At 39.3% G+C, this 14153-nt stretch overlaps 1 protein-coding gene across 2 annotated transcripts in view; it reads right to left on the reverse strand.

Moving 5' to 3' along the window:
* cfap36 (cilia and flagella associated protein 36) overlaps positions 1-14153 on the reverse strand; it is a 109745-nt gene that overhangs the window by 39838 nt on the left and 55754 nt on the right. Inside the window, exons 6-7 of one of the 2 annotated variants that reach the window (XM_020514293.2) lie at positions 8680-8851; positions 1995-2069 (exon numbers count right to left, since the gene is read on the reverse strand). In XM_020514293.2, coding sequence (XP_020369882.1) covers positions 1995-2069; positions 8680-8851 — 247 coding nt within the window. The remainder of the gene's footprint in view (positions 1-1994; positions 2070-8679; positions 8852-14153) is intronic. The other variant, XM_020514308.2, reaches the window with a different exon arrangement.

A 14153-nucleotide genomic window follows, 5' to 3' on the forward strand; every position in this document is an offset into this window, starting at 1 on the left:
CCTGGCCACGGGAGAGGTGCCAGAGGACTGGAGGACTGCCAATCAGGATAGATAAGCTTTTCAAGAAGGGATCAAGGGATAAACTAAGATAAACTACAGGCCAGTCAGTCTAACCTCAGTGGTGGGGAAACAATTTTTGAGAGTCAGAAATAATCTGCACTTGGGATTAATAAAGAACAGTTAGCATGGTTTTGTTAAAGGGACATCATGTGTGACCAACTCAATGAATTTTTTGAAGAGGTAACTAGGTGTGTAGATGAGTGCAATGTATTTGATGTAGTCTATTTGGACTTCAACAATGCTTTTGATAAGGTCCTCATGGGAGACAATAGCCAAGGTAAGAGCTCATGGGAATCCAAGGAAATTTGGCTGACTGGATCCAGAATTAGCTGAGTGGCAGAATGCAGAGGGTGACAGTGGAGGAGTGCTTCTGTGATTGGATGCCTGTGTCTAATTGGGTTCCACAAGGACCAGTATGGGGGCCTGTGCTGTTTGTGGTGTAAATAAATGACTCAGACTTGAATGTAGGAGGGCTGATCAATAGTTTTTTTGAATGATATAAAAATTAGTGGGATGGTAAATAATAAGGAGGATAGCCTTAGATTACAGGAGGATATAGATGGACTAGTCAGATGGGCTGATCAGTGGCATATGGAGTTCAATCTGGATAAGCAGGAGGTGATGCACTTAAACGGGACAAAGAAGGCAAAGGAATACATGATGAATGGAGGAACCTTGGGAAGCACCAAGGATCAGACAGATCTCGGTGTGTAAGTCCATCTGTCCATTACGGTAGCAGGATGAGTAGATAAAGTGGTTAAGAAGGCAACTGAGATACTAGTCTTTAGTAGTCGAGGCATAGAGCTTAAGAGCAGGAAAGTTATGCTCAAACTGTATAATACGTTGGTTAAGTAACAGCTAGGCTATTCCATTCTGGAATTCACATAATAGGAGGGATGTGATTGCTTTGGAGAGGATGCAGAGGGCATTTACTAAGATGTTGTTTGTGTAGGGACAGTTTTAGTTATGAAGAGAGATCAGATAGGTTGGGGATAACTAGGGAAAGAGTTGGGCCTCTGGAGCAGAGGAGACTGAATGGGGACATAATTATGATGCATAAGATTGAGGGGCATAGACAACATAGACAGGAAAGAACTTTTCACCTTGCAGGAGAGATCAATGACTAGGGGCATAGATTGAGGGTAAAGGGCAAGGGATTTACCAGCAACGTGTGGAAAATTGAGAATCTGGAACTCACTGCCAGTAAGGGTGGTAGACACAAAAACCCTTATAACATTTAAGAAATATTTTGATTTATATTTGCAATTTCAAGGGATATAAGGCTATGGGTCAGATGCTGGAAAATGGGATTAAATAGGTGATTGTTTTTAACAGGTGCAGTATTGATGGGCTGAAGGGCCTTTTTCTATGCTGTGGACCTTTGAAGATTCTGTGTATCATAGATGCCACATACAAAAGGACAACCAAATCATATCAGCCCAAATAGACATCACTTGGGATAGCTTCTGGTTCAATGTCACTAATGTAAATTTAAATTTCAAGGTTTGAAAAAAAAAATGCAGGTTTTCACAATTTCAGCATTAAAATCAATATCACAAGACAGCTGGAGATTATTTTCAAAGAAAATGAAACCAAATTAGTTTTTTGATTGGTATTGCAAACAAATATATAAATTACCAAATGGATGTTGAGATGAGAGCGTAAAAATAAAAATAGAATTAGTTCCAAGATGTCATACTGGCCAATGGGAAGGCACAAAACAATGTACATATTTGGATTTTAGATGTATTATCTTATAATGTTGATATTTGCAAGAATCCAGGGCCAGATTTTAGATTCTTGCACTTATGTTAAGTGAAACAGATAATTTTTATCCCAGAGAAACTTTCATATTTAAAGTTGCTTGAATTTTTCAAAGAACAATTAGTAACTAACTTATCAAAGACTAAGAAATTTACAAACATGTCTACTACCTCATCTAGGTTACTTGTGGATGCAACTGCATCTTCTCTCGCTGATGTTCTCTTTTGTAAAGATTTTTGAACAGCCTGTAAAAAATTTGGCATGTTAAAACAGTCAAGCTTACTACACTACAAAGCAACAGGTTCCTCAACACCTCTATATACTATATACTATTATTTCAGTTTCAAATAAGAAAATGGAAACCAACCACTTGAACTGGGGTGAACTCTAAAGCGAACAGCGCAAGGGATTTATTCAAAATTATTTGTTCTCTTAATGTTGCTCCAATTTATTGAACCTAATCCTGAACCTACCTTTAGTACCCAGCTCTTCACCTCTTAATGTTAAACCCAATTCCCGTTTCATCCTGGTTACTGCCTCCCTTCTACAACTACCATCTTCAGGCCAACCCTGTTAACTCTGGAGGCAAGGTTTAGGAGAAGAAAAAAGGAAACCCAATTCAAATGAAGAGAATTTCTCTTAAAAAAGGGCTGCTAGTGGATATTTGAGCTGAAAGTTCTACTTTGATGCAGTCAAAACAACAGTATTCAGCTCAGTTCAAGTAATAATGTGGCAATACTTAATCATCACCCTAGTTACAAACTTTTAATTTTTAATTTTATTGCAAAATACAAGCTCGAGTCACAAGCTTGTAGCTTATATTTACTGAAGATTCAGATTTACTAAGATTTTAGTAACAATCCTCAGCATCAGTGCACTATCACAGTTTATTCAAAAATATCAATAACTTAATCAATATGAATGTTATACATAAAATGATTGTAGAAAGCACATTCATTTATATTTCAGCAATCTGCATGATCACCATTGTTTCTATCATACTATAATGCCAAGCATTAATAAAATAATGATACACAGCCTTCAATGTTTTTCACAAATCATAAATTATGCAGTGATACAAAATTATACTGATAAAAATCCCTCATTAAAAAGGTGATAAAATACAGTGGTAGTAAAAATATGAAAATGTTATACTGAATGTAAGTAGGGTGATAATTACAAAATAAAAGGATCTAATTTCAAAACAACATTGGTCTATCATAATTTAGGGTTTAATTCCATTTTCTCGATAAAGAATAAGATACGTCGGATGTTTCAAATAAAGCCCCACTCAAGAGATTAGTAAACAAAATTAGAGCCCATGGGACTGGGGTCAATATACTTGAATGGGTTGAGAATTGGTTAACGGATAGAAAATAGAAGTGAGAAATGAACAGGCCATTTTCAGGATAGCTGGATACATGCCGAGACCATAACTGTTCACAATCATATAAATGATTGGGACAAAATGTAATATTTCCAAATTTACTGATGACACAAAAATAGGAGAGAATATGAGATGTGAGGAAGATGCTAGGCAGCTTTAAGGTGATTTGGACAAGCTAAGTGAATGGACAAGAACATGGCAGATGGAATAAAATGTTGGTAAGTGTGAATTCATCCTCTTTGTGAGGAAAAGCAGAAAAGTAAAGTTATTCATGAGTCGCTTAATGCTGATATGCAAGTGCAGAAAGCAGTTAGGAAGGCAATTGGTACATTGGTCGGCATCACAAGGGAATTTGAGCACAGGAGTAAAGATGCCTTACTGCAACTGTGTTAGCTTTGGTGAGATTGTGTACTGTGCATAGTTTTGGTCTCCTTATCTAAAGATGGACTTGCCAAACAGGGATTGCAACAGAGTCAGGATAGTGGGATTGTCTTATGAGGAAGATGAGGAAAAAAAAATTGGGCCAGTATTCAAAGAAGTTTCAAAGAATGAAACTTTCAAAATGTTTACAGATGTGGCAGGGAGAATGTGGAAAGGATGTTTCTCCTAGCTGGTGAGTTCAGAATAAGGGGAAGGCCATTTAAGACTGAGATCAGCCAACGTTTCTTCACTCAGAAGATGATCTATTTGAATGGTGGACCAGCCTTGATGGGATGAAATAGCCTACTCCTGCTCCCATTTCCTTTCCTGTTCAGGTTATATAGACTTTGCACAAAGTATGTTACCATGTTTTGCCATGGTTCAATTAAAACACAATTGGAGCTACTTTAAACCCCAGTAAATGTGTGTTGAAAGGGGGCAGGAAACTTTCTAAAACTCTTGAATTTATTAGACCATAAGACATAGGAGCAGAAATTAGGCCATTTGGCCCATCGAGTCTGCTCCGCCATTCAATCATGGCTGATAAGTTCCTCAACCCCATTCTCCTGCTTTCTCCCCGTAACCTTTGATCCCCTTGATTCCTACTGTAAGTATGTTGTACTGTCACTTTAAGAGCATGATCACATGACATGATGGTGTCATCTTTGGCTATTTTGGAGGTAAACAATTCAGTCTAACTTGCTGCCATGTTGAGTGAACACTTCCTAATAAAAGTTCTTGTCATTTTAAAATATGTTGTAGTCCCTAATCCCTAGTCCTTTGTGAAACGTAATACAAAAAGAACAGGGATAAAATCTGCTTTGAGATCCACCAGGGCAATCCAGGGATTCATCGAAAAATAAATTACGATCCTCACTACAGATCTCAGAGGCACTTTGAAAAGGAAAAAAAGACAAGTACAGTCACTGTAGATAAAAACAAAAGAAAGCATATAAAAATTGGCAGGAAATTTTGGTGTCGTGGGACTGTATAAGACTTCTACACAGAGAGATTCCATTATTTTGTTCAAGATAACAAAATTGAAGCAGATGTAGTTGTCCATGCATTTCTAGTATTATGGGAGGGGAATCTCTTAACCTCCAGAGGAGTTTGGTATGGCCAGAAAAGCCAAGCTCCAAAATTTATGAAAAAAATAGTAGGAATCCTACAAGAATAATTTTTTTACCAAAAGCACTGGTTATTACCGAAAGTTTCAGATTCCAGAAAGGCAAACAGGTTGACAGTGAATCTATCTCCCAGTTCATAGCAATTTTAAACAAGTTAGTAGAATACCTTGAATGCAAAATCAACTTAAATGATCCTATCAGAGACAGACTGATGTGTGGCTTAAGTTGTGAAGCAATCCAGAAGAAATTACTGACAGAAAAGCACCTAGACTTAAAGAAGGCATTTGAAATAGCAGTTTTGGTAGAACTACCAGGCAAGGAAGCTCAACAGCTAAACACAAGGATGAGAGTTCACAAAAAAGCAGTTGAGAAACAAGAAATAACACAGACTCAAAACTGCCATCAGTGTGAAAAAAACAGGTCACACAGCAGCAAACTGGTGGTATAAAAAAGCTGTATGCAGAAACTGGGGCAAAAAAAAGTACACTGAATGGCATGTATGAGGAAGAAACATGAACAACAAACAGCAAAAGTACAGAAACCGAAGGAAAGGAAGAAAATTTACACAATACAAAAAGGCCATCATTTTCTTACTGGCTGGATAAGCCTCTAAGGCCCGTGAGCAGCAGCGACTTCCAGAACCAGAAGTCAATGCCGTATTGTGCAGAACATTGGAGTGGCTGTGCATTTGCAGCTTAGAGGGAATGATGGTCATCATTCCATCACAATTCAATCATCTACACATTACATATTCCACTCATGGGAAAGGCCACACTGGCCATAGCAAAGAATCCGGACATTGCACTTTTTATGAAGGGCGATGTTTTCATAAGGTTGACACACGTACTAAATGGTCTGAAATGATCATCATGAAGATGAGAGCTTCACAGAAAACCACTGAAAGACTGGAGGAGATCTTTGTGAGGTTTGGTTATCCGGAACAACTTGTTAGTGATAACAGTCCATAGGTTTTATCCCAGAGTTTACAGACTATCCAAAGCAGAACAGAATGCAACATATCCGATCAGGTCCTCATCACCGAGCCACAATTGTCTGGCAGAAAGGTTTGTTCAGACAATGAAACATTCCTTAAAGGTAAGTCAAAAACAAAGAACAGTACAGCACAGGAACAGGCCTTTGGCCCACCACATTTGTAGCAACACAAGACGCTTTCCTAAACTAAAAATCTTCTGCGTCTATGCAGTCCATATCCCTCTATTCCCTGCCTATGCATGTATCTGTCAAGATGCCTCTTAAACGTTGCCATTGTATCTCCTTCTACCACCTCCTCTGGCACTGCATTCCAGGCACCTACCACCCTCTGTGTAAAAAACTTGCCTTGCACATCTCCTATAAATTGTCTCCCTTTTACATCAAGCCTATGTCCTCTGGTAATTGACATTTCCTTTGAAAAAAGACACCGACTATCCATTCTATCCAAGCCTCTCATAATCACTTCTCAAAAGACTGAGCCAATTTTTGTTAACGTACCAGAACACAAACCAGTCGACGACTCACAGTTGTCTGGCATTGGTCAAGGTAAAGTGCCAGTTGCGCATGGCATTTGATTTGTTGAAACCACCTATGACAAAAAAAATTGTTGACAGGAAACAACAGAATTAGGTTTTCCAACCGGAAAACAAGGCCAAATACCATGTTTTCTAAAAAGGCTAAGAAGTGTCTCATCACTAGCGGGATGTACCAGCCATCATTTTGGCATTATTGTTCGACTGGTCTCCTACATCTTACAGATAAGAGACAATGTAGTATGGAGATGACACACAGTGCAACACTCAGCAACCAGTACAAATGTGCCAGAGACAACATTAATAGAATATCCATAAATAACTGTGCCAACTATAGACCTGGACAATCCTGAGGACAAATCAGTGAGTGTAGCATTTGTAGGTGACAGTATGTCACATGATGCTATTAGCCATTATGGAGGGAAACAACTCAAGTTTAGCTTGCTGCCCTGTAGGGTGAACACCTCTTAATAAAAGCTCTTATTATTTTAAATGCCCTGGCTCCTAATCCTTCTCGAAATGTAACAAAATCCAACTCAGTTTCCAATCCATTCATTTCTAGTTTTAACAGATTTGGATTGAGTCACAAATGCACATTCAGAAGGCCAGCTTATTGTTAAAATCTTTTCAGGACACTCCATGAACCACTATAACTCATTTTTTAATTTCAAAGTCATTCCCTCTCCTAGTAGTCTGTGCTCCTCTTCTGTTTTGTTCTCTTTGTGCATTACTTGAGCTATAATTGAAATTCATTGTCTTTGGCTATCGGCCTTACAAACTCAAGTCTAAACTTTTTTTGGGTTAGACATTTTTCTTAAAAATTGCTTTCACTATAAATTTTCAAAGTTTAATCATTGCTTCATCAGTGTAACAAATTTTTTTACTATTTGAAATCTATGAGAAACAACAAAGCTAGCTAATCAGTATCAATAACAAGCCATGATCTCACGCTCCTTGTTTAAAACTCTCACAAATACATTGCACTTTTTAAGAAGTTAATTATTTGTAACAATCCTTTTCTGTGAAATATAGTCAATTGTTCCAACATGACAGTACACAACTCCCTTCTTACTCAAACTGAAATGAGAAAAACAATAAAAATAGTCATATCAAAACAAATAAAGGTGAGCAGACTGTTTGAAATCAGGAGCTAACCAGCACATACAAAAGGGGCAGCCAGGAAGAGAATGCTCAACAACAGAATGAATATGGGCAAGGTAGACATTATTTGTGCTAACTTCCACATAGCACATTGAAAGTTTCAAAAAGTTTTAAATGTTTTGATATTTGTTGCCAAATTAATTGGGATTAAAAGAGGATTCAACTCAGTATTTGTTGTGTATAAATTCTTGACACATTTCTTAAGTTTATATATTAATATATTCAAACTAGATCTTGTGGTGGCAAATATAGGTTCTCTAGATCCTAATAAAAGCAGAAGCAAAATTCTACGGCAAGGACACAAAAAATGTTCAGTACAAAGCAGTAGTGTGATATCGGACAATGCTCTTAGCTGATTGTGACAATTAATGGTTTCAGAATACTGCAAGAACATTTTGTAAAAATGTATAACTTTATACAAATAACTACTTTTGCTTGTAACAATGTGGATATGTAAAAGCTTTTGTACAATAGGAAACAATAGTCTTAACTTATTATTAGTCTCTATTGGTATTTATCAGTGAACAGGTTTTATACATAGGCTTTCAGGTCTGTTTACAGAAGAGACACTAAGAACACCACACTTTGTAGTTAAATGCGCATTATGGACCAGAATCAATGGTCTATGTGGTGCTGTTGCCATGCACATGCACAGTTAATTTGGAGATCTGAAAGTTATCATCAAGGATATTCTGCAAAAACACAGCCTTCACTGACGGAATCCATACAGACATCACTAATGTCATAAACCCAGGAAAATAAACATTGCAAAAACATGAAAACATTCAGGTACACGAATAAGCAGTAAGTGAGTTCTCAACAGCCTAGTAGTAATAACTGGTGCTAAAAATTGGCCTGAAAAGTTAATTTTATAAGTGCAGAATCTCATATCTTAGAAGAAAATTAATGCTTCACATTTGTTTGCATACTTCAGTGAGGATTCTTCAATTTGATCGGCTGAAGAACCTCCATGCTCCTCACAAATGTCACACATCATCTGTAAAGGGCTCCATATTACATTAGATGCCTGACAAGACCATGTACAGCATCTGGACAACCATATCAGAAATAAACAATGAAGTCCATTCTTGTGATACTGAGCACAAAATTTTGGTTTATAATCCTATTCAATTTTACAACAGAATTTCTAAATGTCGTCATGAGGTATGCATTTAGATCTAAGGGATGACACTTTATCACAAACTTAAGTACCATCTCAGGTGTATTTTATTACCCGTTGTAAATTTTCTTTTTCTTGTTCATGTTGTCTAGAAAGTCGAGCTTCCTCCTGCTGTGCATTCTCCACAATTGCTTTCTCTAAATCACTTTGTGTTGTTCCAGCTTTGGCTCCTGCCTCAGTAGCATATCTCTTTGCTATCTCCCGTTCATACTCATCTTTTGATTGCCTGATGAAAATGCAAATGTTAAAAAGTGCAAATTACTAACATAGCACTTGTTCCCTAACATCAAATTAGGTTTTCAACAAAGCATTAAGTCTTGGGGATGAGAAGAACGAATGCCATATAGCTTCCTCCTGGATTCTACAGATAATACATCAAAATCAATTTCTGACATAAGATATCATAACTAGTAGGTGTTAAACATGAAAAAGGATTTAAACTTGCATCTTTAGGGCACAAGTTTTTTTCAAAATAATTCTTCTCTAGAATATCTAATATATTGAAATGGGCCAAATCCCGACATTGGTCAAATCCATATCAGGCGAATGAAAATATAGGTAGAGCCACGGCAAATTTAAAATACCTACCTAATTCCCTCCAGTCATTTCAACTGGTGCAAAAAAAGTGGCAGATTACAACCTGACAGATATTGAAAGTGACACCAGATTCAGCCCTTAAATGGCTGCATCATTTTTGAATTTTATTGAACATAGAACATAGAACAGTATAGCACAGTACAGGCCCTTCGGCCCACGATATTGTGTCGAACTTTTACCCGAAACCTAAGGTCTATCTAACCTCCATCGCTACCTTATACTATCATCCATATACCTATCTAATAGCCGCTTAAATGCCCCTAATGAGGCCGACTCCACTACCCTCTCCGGCAATGCATTCCACGCCCCTACCACTCTCTGAGTAAAGAACTTACCTCTGACGTCTCCCCGATATCTACCTCCTTTCACTTTAAAACTATGTCCCCTCGTAAAAGCTACCTCCACCCTAGGAAAAAGTCTCTGGCTGTCTACTCTATCTATACCTCTGATCATTTTGTTCACCTCTATCAAGTCACCTTTCATCCTTCGTCGTTCTAAAGAGAAAAGCCCTAGCTCTCTCAACCTACCTTTCCTCGTAAGACCTTCCCTCCATTCCAGGCAACATCCTGGTAAATCTCCTCTGCACCTTTTCCAATGCTTCCACATCTTTCCTGTAATGAGGTGACCAGAACTGGATACAATACTCCAGATGTGGCCGAACCAGGCTTTTGCATAGCTGGAGCATAACTTCATGGCTCTTGAACTCAGTCCCCCTATTAATGAAAGCTAACACACCATACGCCTTCTTAACAACTCTATCCACCTGGGTGGCAGCTTTCAGGGAACTGTGAACATGAACCCCAAGATCCCTCTGCTCCTCCACACATCCAAGAATCTTTCCGTTAACCCTGTATTTTGCTTTCAAATTTGTCCTTCCAAAATGAATCACCTCACACTTTTCAGGGTTAAACTCCATCTGCCACTTCTCAGCCCAGCTCTGCATTCTATCAATGTCTCTTTGTAACCTAGAACAGCCCTCCGCACTGTCCACAACGTGACCCACCTTCATATCGTCCGCGAACTTGCTAATCCACCCTTCCACTCCTTCATCCAAATCATTTACAAAAATCACAAATAGAAGAGGACCCAGAACAGATCCTTGTGGTACACCACTCGTAACTGAGCACCATGTTGAATATTTTCCGTCCACTACCACCCTTTGTCTTCTAAGCGTCAGCCAATTCTGAATCCAATCTGCCACATTTCCCCCATCCGATGCCTCCTTACCTTCTGCATGAGCCTACCATGGGGAACCTTATCAAACACCTTACTTAAATCCATGTAAACCACATCCACTGCTCCACCTTCATCCACGTGTTTGGTCACCTCTTCAAGGAATTCAATAAGGTTTGTGAGGCATGATCTACCCCTCACAAATCCATGCTGACTATCACAAATCATACTGTGCCTTTCCAAGTGATCATAAATCCTGTCTCTCAGAGCCCTTTCCAATAATTTGCCCACCACTGACGTAAGACTAACTGGTCTGTAATTTCCGGGGTTATCCCTGTTTCCTTTTTTGAACAAGGGAATGACGTTTGCCTCTTTCCAATCTTCTGGCACTACACCCGTGGACACTGAGGACAAAAAGATCATCGCCAAAGGCCCTGCGATCTCGTCCCTCGCTTCCCATAGAATCCATGGATAAATCTCATCAGGCCCAGGGGACTTGTCTATCTTCAACTTCCTCAGAATTCCTAGCACATCTTCTTTACTAACATCAACCTCCTCTAGCCTACCTGCCTGTTTCACAACGTCCTCCTCTACAACTAGGTCCCTCTCAGTTGCGAATACTGAAGAAAAGTATTCATTAAGGACCTCTCCTATCTCTTTAGGCTCTGCGCACAAATTCCCTTCACAATCCTTGATCGGCCCTACCCTTTCTTTGGTCATTCTCTTGTTCTGCACATACGTGTAAAAAGCCTTGGAGTTTTCCTTGATCCTATCCGCCAAGGTTTTCTCATGCCCCCTTATAGCTCTCCTAAGCCCTTTCTTAAGGTCCTTTCTGGCTAACTTGTATCCCTCTAGAGCCCTTTCTGTTCCTCTTTTCCTAAACCTTACATAAGCCTCCTTCTTCCTCTTAACCAGTTGTTCGACCTCTCTCGAGAACCATGGCTCCCTCACTCGACCGCATCTTCTCTGCCTGCTAGGGACAAACATATCGAGCATGTGCAGTATGCATTCCTTAAACAATCTCCACATTTCTGTGGTGCACTTCCTTGACAGCATCTTTGAGTTTGTTTTTTACACTCATGAGACATCGGCATTGCTGCTGGCCAGCGTTTATGGACCGTCTCTCGTTGCCCTTGAGAAGGTGCTGGCGAACTGCCTTGGAATCACAGAATCCCTACAGTGTGGTAGCAGGCCATTCAGCCCATCAAATCCATACCGAACCTCCAAATAGCATTCCACTCAAACCCACCCCTCTACCCTATCCCTGAATATCTCACATATCCCATGGCTAATTCACCTAACCTGCACATCCTTGGACACTGTGGGTAATTTAGCTTGGCCAATTAACCTAACCTGCACATCTTTGGACAATGCAAGGAAACCGGAATGCCAGAAGAAACCCACGCAGACACGGGGAGAATGTGCAAACTCCACACGCACAGTCACCTGATGGTGGCATCAAACCTGGGTCACTGACGTTGTGAGGCAGCAGTGTTAACCACTGAGCCACCATGCTGCCCTGATCCGCTGCAGTCCATGTGCTGTAGGTTGACCCACAATGCCCTTATGGTGGGAATTCCAGGATTTTGATTCATTGACAATGAAGGAACGGTAATATATTTCCAAGTCGGCGTGGCTTGGAGGGGAACTTGCAGGTGGTGTTCCCAAATATTTGCTGCCTTGAACTTCTAGATGGAAATGCTGATGGGTTTGGAAGAAGCTCTCTAAACATTTTTGGTGAATTTCACTGAGTTTTAGATCTTCAGGAAGGTGGGTGGATACCTAAAGTCTATATGAACCTTGAGGGAAAGTCTGTTGTTGAGTCAGGAACCTTTTGATAAGTATGTTTAAAAGAAATTGCCAACTTCAAATCTCATAATTAGATGAAGGATTTTAGTTTTCAATCGATGGTTGATTGTAATGAACTCCATTTCTAGCATTCTGTAAGAATATGACCTTCAGGATATGCTCAGTTCCAAGGATGCTATATTTTGACTGTTTCAATAGTTGGTAACATTGACTTCTTAAAAATTCATTCATAGGATAAGGATGTCACTGGCTAGGCCAGCATTTATTGCCAATCCCTAATTGCCCAGAGGGTAGTTAAGAGTCAACCACATTGCTATGGGTCTGGAGTCTCATGTAGGCCAGATCAGGTGAGAATGGCAGATTTCCTTTCCTAAAGTACATAAACAAACCAGATGGGTCATTAGTGGGGTTTTCCTGACAATTGGCAGTAGTTTCATGGTGACCATTAGACTCTTATTTCCAGATTATTATTTGAATTAAAATTCCACTGTTTGCCATGGCAGGATTTGAACCCAGGTCCCACAGCATTACTGGGCCTCTGAATTAATAGTCCAGTGATAATACCACCAGGCCATCACCTTCCTATCTAATCCACCCAGCAACAGGGGACAGACTTATTGCAAGGTTTTCAATAGTTCACTGAGGACAGTTCAGGTATTACTGAAAAGCAGTTGAAAGGTCACATGCAGTGAGTGAAGATGTCAGACAGATACAGAATAGACACCATCTTAGGAGTGCTGGAGTTAGCTGCACTGCTGGGAAGTAAAATATACATGATCTGTGTAGGGGACTCGGGGGTGGGGGTGGTGTCAAGAACAGTAAGAATGTTGTTAGAATTCAGGAAAAGGTTCCATGTATTAGTAGGCAATTAAGTGTTGGAGTAGACCTGGGGGGCTGAGAAAGTGGAAGGTTGCCAGCTCTTTGCTGGTGGAAGACTGATAGATTTTTGAGTACTTAAGAGCAGCAACATTTTTTTTAACCAAGTAACATGTTTGATTGACAATTTTTTGAGCTATGGAGAGTTTTCTTTGCTCCTAAGTGGAGTTTGAAATAATTGATTGTTTATTAAATAATTGCACACGCATTTCAAAGAATTCCTAGTGTTAATATATGGTTAATGAGCTCTGTCTACTGTGAATAATGGTGCACTAAATTTTGTAAGCTGTTGAGACTCTTTGGCGAAATGGACAAACCAAAAGCCATGCTTCATGCTGAGCTTTGAAAAATACTTTGCACCAGTAAACTCAAGGTTTAACTCAAAGGTGATTTCATATGCAGAAGCTGCTTCAGGGCAGTGAATGAAGGTATTATATTTGTTATTTCTCTTCCGGTATCTAAGGAATTTTTGAAGATTACAACCAATTCCTCTACAATGTCTTTTTAGATCCAAATCTACTATATCTACAATATCGCCAATTTCAAGACTACTGGTTCTCCATCATAACTGCATCTTTGAAGTTAAAGAAAACTTTTCTTCAATAAGTTTGTAGAAGACCAAAGTACAGGGGCTTATTCTGATTTTACTGAAAGACTATTGAAGACTATGATGTTATATAAAGACAACGTCTTTATTTTTCTGTATTTTCGATTGTGGACTGAAGTGGGAGAAGAAATGTTATAAAAATCAAGGCTTGTTGAGGTACTGTTGCACTTTTTAAAAGCAAGTAAGGTGAAACTCACTGCAAGTGCTATTTACACAGCTGGTGGTTCAAGTGGTACTGGATGGTTTGCAGATGATCTGGAGCCGAGAGCTGTGTACAAATGGAGGTTCAACTGGCAAGTTGATTAGTCCGTGGACTAGCATCCAATTATCAATGACAAAGGCCCCTCTGTCTACCAAGAATGTGATCAGTTCCCAGGTACATGAACAGCTTTGGGCTGCAAACAAGCTAGTAAGAAGCCATCAGATCTCTGCAAGTCTAGTCTCTGCAAATCCAGGAGCTGTCTCT

The sequence above is a fragment of the Rhincodon typus genome, chromosome 9, assembly GCF_021869965.1.
Source record: "Rhincodon typus isolate 14 chromosome 9, sRhiTyp1.1, whole genome shotgun sequence".
Lineage (NCBI taxonomy): Eukaryota > Metazoa > Chordata > Chondrichthyes > Orectolobiformes > Rhincodontidae > Rhincodon > Rhincodon typus.